The sequence below is a fragment of the Propithecus coquereli genome, unplaced genomic scaffold (assembly GCF_000956105.1).
Source record: "Propithecus coquereli isolate 6110/MARCELLA unplaced genomic scaffold, Pcoq_1.0 Scaffold202, whole genome shotgun sequence".
Lineage (NCBI taxonomy): Eukaryota > Metazoa > Chordata > Mammalia > Primates > Indriidae > Propithecus > Propithecus coquereli.
In genome coordinates, this window is record NW_012145190.1 from 98,321 (window position 1) to 105,503 (window position 7,183).

Consider the following 7,183-nt stretch of genomic DNA (forward strand, 5'->3'; position numbering starts at 1 on the left):
TAAATAAAAATAAAAAACAAAAGACATGCAGTTGTCTTAAAGCCCCCTCCCCAGGAATGTCATCAAATAACCAGGAAAGGTTAACCACTGGAGACCAGAAAAGACTAAAAGTTGCTACCAGGCCCAGACAGACTTTTCACCTGTTCTTCTGAAGGCAGCTCCAAGAGATTATCTGAGAGACTTTATCTACATAATAAGACTTGCTTTGTTCACAGTGTAGTTCTGCCCCTCACCTTGCTGCCACTTCCCCCAGCATTCAGAGGAACTTTGTCCCAGGCCATTGTCTGTTCTTTGGGCTCATTTTCCCTAAAAAATCATTTAGTACTCTTCAAAATTGCCTATATTCCCCCAGCTCCCTCTCTTCTATGAAGAAAGTGCTATTGAAGCTTCAGCCATTTGACTCTTCTTTGGGCCTCATATTTTGCATGGCTCCTGTGCACGCTTGCATGTTGATAAATTTGTGTGCCTTTTCTCTCTTCAATCTCTTGTCAGATCATTTCAGTGAACCTTCAGAGGGCGGAGAGGAAGCTTTCCTTTTGCCCCTACACTCTCATTCAGGTCTCAGCAAATATGTCACCTCCTCAGAGATGCACCCCCTGAACACCGTGCCTAAAGTGGTCATCTCTCTAACCCCGGCACCCTCTATTTATCTTGCTCTGATTTGTTTTATTCATAGCACTTACCACTCTCTGGAATTTTCTTATGTGTTGTTTGTGTCCTCCCAGGAGAATGCAAGCTCCAAGAGAGCAGAAACCTTGTCTTTGTTGTTCAACTTTTCTATCTCCAGTTATCAGAACAGGGCCTGGCACCTAGGTGGCACCCAATCAATATTTGTTGGATGAATGAAAAGCCTGGGGAGTAGCGTGAAGAGATTTTTCATTGAAAGTAGATCACTGGCTGTTCTGTGGAAAGTGGATTATAAGGAGGTGAGGCTGGAAGCAAGAGGACTTAATTAGGATGCTACTTTATTGGTGCAGGGGAGTGATGCCCTTTTTGTATATTAACTCTTCACAACACTGTGAGTTAGTTCTAGCCTTGTTATCACTCCTCCATTTTACAGATGAGGAGACTAAAGCATAGAAATGTTCATACAGTGAACTACCTGGGTCGAGCTGGGCTTTGAGCACACAGTCTAACTTCAGAAGCCATGCTCTTGGCTGCTACGCCACACTGCCCTTGGTACTTAAAAAATTTTTTTTTTTTTGGGGACGGACAGAGTCTCACTCTGTTGCCCGGGCTAGAGTGCCGTGGCATCAGCCTAGCTCACAGCAACCTCAAACTCCTGGGCTCAAGCGATCCTCCTGCCTCAGCCTCCCGAGTAGCTGGGACTACAGGCATGCGCCACCATGTCCGGCTAATTTTTTTTTCTATTAGTTGTCTGGCTAATTTCTTTCTATTTTTTTAGTAGAGACGGGGTCTTGCTCTTGCTGAGGCTGGTCTCAAACTCCTGACCTTGAGCAATCCACCTGCCTTGGCCTCCCAGAGTGCTAGGATTACAGGCGTAAGCCACCGCGCCCGCGCCATATACCTTTTATTTCTCTCTCCAAACCTTTGCTTATGCTGTTTCTCTTCCTGGAATGCTCTTCATTCTCCTTATCCTCTAGATGAATTTGGCCCACCTGTCAAAATCCAGCTCATTCACACATCTTCAGTAAAGAAGTCTTCACTGACCACACCTGTCCATCCTGCTCTTTTGTCTGGATATATTATAGACCACACCACGTGTTATCTGCATGATTCCTGAGAGTCTCTTATAGATATGCACAAAGAATCATACACTGATCTGGAAGGGACCTAGAAGATATTAAATGAAATTGTATAGGCCATTGATTTCGACTGAGCTTCTGCACTAGGCCCAACAGACCAAACCAACATGGAGCTACTTCTCCTGACGCTCCATGCCACCAAGCCAAAACCAAGATCTTTATCTGACCTTCTGAGAAATCGGGGGGAGAGAGATAGTGGCCAAATCCCCAAAAAGGCAGGTTGTAGTCAGCATGAGACTGTCTACATCCCCTCCACTTTAACCTTTACAAGAGAACTTTGGAATGACCAATCCGCTTTTTGTTTTCTGTTCCGATTTCCTCAGCTCTTTTCTGTCTAGAAAACCAACCTCCTCTGCCCACCTCATCAAAACACTCATTCTATTTTATAGGACGGCTGTTGCCTGATTCTAGAATCACAAATAAAATCCCGTTAAGGTCTTTAAATTTGTCGTAATTTTGTCTCTTGACAAAATCGAAGGGGCAGTGAAGCGGCTGACTTGTCCAAGATCACAGAGCAGACTGGTAGTAGAGGCGGGACCAGAACAGTTTCTTTCTTGGCAGGTGTTATTAATAGTTTCTCTACCCATCTGCAGCTGTACTTTCTTCACTGGGCCACACACCAGCGTCTCTTAAAGGGTGGCCCGAGAAAACACCTGCCTCAGAATCACGTGGGGCACAAAAAGACTAAGGCAGGCCCGAGGAATCTGCATTCTAATAAGCTCATTAGGAAATTCTCTCGCACATAAAAGAAAGTTTAAAAGACCAGGGTCGCCTGGCCGAGGGCCGCGCCATTCTCAAAACCGGCGTTGCCAAATTCCTTTGGCCTTAAAGGAGTTTTGGCTCTCCTCTTCCCCGCCCACCTCGCTTTACGGAAGGAGCCGAGTCAATCCGGAAATTGCCGAGTGTTCCGTGGCGGGCCCTTTCCTGCCCGCTTGCATTCTGGGAAAAGGCAGTTTCCGTTAGGTGCTGCAGGCTGAAGCGCGCGACCGGCCCCATTCCCACGTGAAGCGCTACGCTAGCAGCGCTCGGCGGGGCTGCTCCCAGCTCGCCGCGGAGCGTCCCGGCTGCAGCGGGGGAACCGGAAGTGGCTCGCAGAGACTCAGAAGCTAGTCCCGGAGCCCGGTGTGAGGCGCCTCGGAGCGTGGCGGCGGCGCCATGTCCCTGATCTGCTCCAGTGAGTGTTGGCTACGGCCGATCTCGGGTCGCAGGAGGCCGGAGAGCGGAGTGGGAGCGTGTGCGGACCGTTGCGGCGCTCGGGGCGGCGCGAAGGCGGGAATGGGGCGCCCCAGCGGCAGAACGGCGGACTGTCAGCACGAGGGTCCTATCCTCAGCGCGGGGTGCATTTGCGCAGTGCTCCGCAGTTTACACAGTGCCTCAGGTTTATCGTTGCAGGGATTACTGAGGCCAACCACCTCGTTTTACAGAGTGGAAACAGTTCTGAACAGAGCTGGTGCAGCGGAAACAGCTCTGATGTGGGAGTCAGGAAACCCGAGGGCTTGTCCAGGGTCAGCCTCCGTTTGGCTTTGTGAACTGGCTCAAAGCTCTGGGCCTCAATTTCCCCATCTGCAAGATGGAGAGCATTACACTGAGTGTTGTCTGACGTCTCGCTCGGATAGTCGGAGCTTTTGCGATTTGCGAAGGTCACGCAGCGAGTTAGAGGCAGAGACAGGGCTGGAAGCCAGGTGTCTGGCTCCCGGTCTCACACTGTATGAGTAATAAAAACAGCGAACATTTGTAAAGCTCTTACTGGTTTACGACGTGCTTCCAAGTGTATGAACTCATTCTATCCTTACAAGAATTCCCTAAAGGAGAAATAAAGATACTGGTTTTACAGATGAGGATATAAGGCTCCGGAAGAGTGAGGTTTATCTAAGGATACACAGCTAGTCAGTGGCAGAGCTGTGTGACGCAGCTAGGTGATACGGGGCTTTGACCCTGAATCTGTGCTTTTTCCATGCTTTCTATTGTCTTTCCTTTTGGTATTTTATTTTGGCATACAGGTGTTTTTCCTTCTTGTTTCATCAGATTACCAGTTTCCCATCCCTTTTTCTATTCCCTTCCTTCTTGTCTCAGAACCTCTCCATTAATCCAAAGAAGAAGGAAGGAAGGGAAATGAACAGAAAAAGGAATGCCTCACATTGAAGAAATTACAATTTGCAGAGTATTTTGACATTCATCGTTTCCTTTCAGTCTTGAGGAAGCTGTTTTTTATATTCCCCAGCACCATTCTTCCTCTCATTCACCCGTTCACTCATTTATTAGATGTTTACCAAGTGCCTGCTGGGCATCTGCATTGTACTGGAAGTCAGAGACCAGCTGTAATCCCTATCCTCAAGGGGTGCACAGTCTCTGGAGGCAAGTGTGCAAATGATACCTCTGTCGGGGGTTGTTGTGAGGGTAAGTTACTGTGTGTAACATGCTTCGAATCACATAGTAATGGACCATGCAAACTGCATAGTAATGTGCCATGCAAATGTACCACATAAATGTTTTATATTATTGTAGTGTTTGTCACATTGCTCCTTGGAATCTTCCACATGATAAGTATCTTTTTATATGCTAATGAGTTGACTGTTGGCCAGCAGTCCTATCTTAGCTTAAGATGGGGGCCGGTCACCCCCAAAGACCAAGGCAGGATTAGAGAGCTGGGACTTTCATCCCGACCCCTCAACATCTGGGGAAGAGGGAGGGGCTGAAGGTTAAGTTGATCGCCAATGGCCAGTGTTTTAATCAATCATGCCTTTGTAATGATACCTTCATAAAAACCTAAAAGGACAGGATTTGGAGAGCTTCCATATACCAGTTCCTGGAGGATGTCATGAGGCACCCCTTCTGCCATATCTCACTCTATACATCTCTTCATCTGTATCCTTTGTAATATTCTTTTAATAAATTGGTAAATGTGTTTCCCTGAGTTTTGTGAGCTGCTAGCAAATTAATGGTCATGAGAACCCTGATTTATAGTCAGTCATCTCAGAAACACAGGTAAAACAACCTGGGGCTCAAGATTGGTATGTGAAATGGGGGGCAGTCTTGCAAGACTGAGCCCTCAACCTGTGGGATCTGATGCTGCCTCCGGGTAGGTAGTGTCAGAATTGAATTGGAGGACACCCAGCTGGTATTCCTGCTAAATGACTACTTGCTTGGTGTGTGGGGGAAACCTCCGACATCTGAGTTCATAGATTAGTGTTGTGAGAGTACAGGAGGAAAATTGATTCTCAGACTGTATAATTTGTTTGATAATCTATCCAGGAGAATTATCACCTAGACTGAAATGGATGTCAGGAATTGGAGTGGGTTCATGTGTATCTCTGTTGTGGAGTAAAATGGGTACCCAACAATCTTTGTTCAAAAATGAGATGGGCAGGGATTATTGACTGCTGTTCTCTAGGTCCCTGGCACGTAGTGGTTGTTAATAGTTATTGTTGACTGTCAGGAGACCGGTGGAGAAGCTAGTTATGTAGCTGGGAAACATTCTGGGTCCAGTACAAAACTGGCCTGGTGTCACATGTCTTGCTTCCTGTTAGTTGAGTGTGAGGATGCCTGGTCCTGTTGGGGCTAATAGCAGGTGAGGAATCCCTAAGACCCAAGACTCCCTTCGCCCCAAGCTCACTGCATGCCTTTTCTCTACAGTCTCCAATGAAGTACCGGAGCACCCGTGTGTGTCTCCTGTCTCTAATCATGTCTACGAGCGGCGGCTCATCGAGAAGTACATTGCAGAGAATGGTACAGACCCCATCAACAACCAGCCTCTCTCTGAGGAGCAGCTCATCGACATCAAAGGTGCCCACTGGCTGACCTTAGTCTAGGGCCATCTTAGGTCAGAGCCTGAGAGGACAGCAGGTGGTGCCAGTGCACTGGAGGAGGAGATAGTGGTCTATTAATGGCTAAAGGGAAAAGAGGTGAGGTTGGGGAGAGTCCCCTGGTTTATAGTTCTTCATGCCCGCTTTCCCTCTCTTGGCAGTTGCTCACCCAATCCGGCCCAAGCCTCCCTCAGCCACTAGTATCCCGGCCATTCTGAAAGCTTTGCAAGATGAATGGGTGAGTTCCTGGAAGGGAATCAATCAGTGTTTTCCTCACTTCAAGAGAATGCATCACTAGATGAGGACTTGAGGGTGGGAAGGATGGAGCATTATTTAGAGTATAAACTGTGATATCAGGGACTGGTTTTACTCATCAGTGTATCCCCAGCACTGAGAGCAGCACCTGGTACATAGGAGGTGCTCTAGAAGTAATGAAAGAATGACTACATCTTGTGGGACTGTCTGGCACAGTGGCTGACATAACGAGGCCAATCAATAAATAGCAGCAGCAGCACTGTTATTATTCCCTTTTAGAGAGGTGACGGCATGACATCTGTGATTTGCTGGTAAATTAGAGAAGATGGGGATGGGAAAGAGCTGGCCCCTACTGGTGCTATGTGCCCCATATTCGGCTTGAGATAAGAGCTCAGGAGTGTCTGCTGGCATATTCAGGGTCACTGGGATATCGCTTGGTCACTGATACTGGTGTAGGCTGTGCAGTAGGCAGCATCCTCTCCTCAAGAGCCAACTCTACTGGGTGCTCCCTGCCCCCCCGGCCCCCACCTCACAGCGATGTTTCCCTCTCTCAGGATGCAGTCATGCTGCACAGCTTCACTCTGCGCCAGCAGCTGCAGACAACCCGCCAGGAGCTGTCCCACGCTCTGTACCAGCATGATGCTGCCTGCCGTGTCATTGCCCGTCTCACCAAGGAAGTCACTGCTGCCCGAGAAGGTGCTGCCTCTCTCCTGCTATCCCCAACTCTGGGCTGGTCCTGCTTTGTGATATCCCATTTCTGACATTATCTTTTCTCTCAGCTCTGGCTACCCTGAAACCACAAGCTGGTCTCATTGTGCCCCAGGCGGTACCAAGCTCCCAGCCAAGTGTTGTGGTGAGTGTCCCCCCTCCCTTGGGAGCAGCCCATTTTGTGTGCAGTGGCCCATGGAGCTCTCCTTACGTGAGTGTCTTTGGCACTCTGTGCCTCTCACCCTCACCTTTCTTCTCTTCAGGGTGCAGGCGAGCCAATGGATTTGGGTGAGCTGGTGGGAATGACCCCTGAGATTATCCAGAAGGTAAGTCCTGCTGTCACTTGGTGGGAATGCTGATGGGTCCTCACTTTTCACCACCTGCCTTGAGTCCAGTGTGACTAAAAATCCCAACATTTGAGAGTAGAGTACGATGGTGCAGAGCAGGGACTCTGGGACCAGACTGCCTAGGTTTGGATTTTGATGGCACTGCTTTATGGTCTTGGCTTATTGAGCCAACCCTTCTGTGTCTCATTTTCTCTTGCTTCTAAACTGAGAATATAATAGTACCTACTGTATAGGTTTGTGGGAAGTTAGATAATTTAATTACTGATAAGTGTGACATTTAGCTCTTACTGTTATTAAGCTATGA

General features: G+C 48.2%; 1 protein-coding gene across 1 annotated transcript in view; it reads left to right on the forward strand.

Annotated features, from left to right (window-relative positions):
- The first annotated feature begins 2,699 nt into the window (after positions 1 to 2,699).
- The window catches only part of PRPF19 (pre-mRNA processing factor 19), a 9,356-nt gene continuing 4,872 nt past the window's right edge, over positions 2,700 to 7,183 (forward strand). Inside the window, exons 1-6 of the mRNA XM_012643844.1 lie at positions 2,700 to 2,940; positions 5,400 to 5,549; positions 5,731 to 5,807; positions 6,379 to 6,520; positions 6,604 to 6,677; positions 6,796 to 6,858. Of these exons, the coding sequence (XP_012499298.1) occupies positions 2,922 to 2,940; positions 5,400 to 5,549; positions 5,731 to 5,807; positions 6,379 to 6,520; positions 6,604 to 6,677; positions 6,796 to 6,858 (525 nt within the window). The 5' untranslated portion in view covers positions 2,700 to 2,921. The remainder of the gene's footprint in view (positions 2,941 to 5,399; positions 5,550 to 5,730; positions 5,808 to 6,378; positions 6,521 to 6,603; positions 6,678 to 6,795; positions 6,859 to 7,183) is intronic.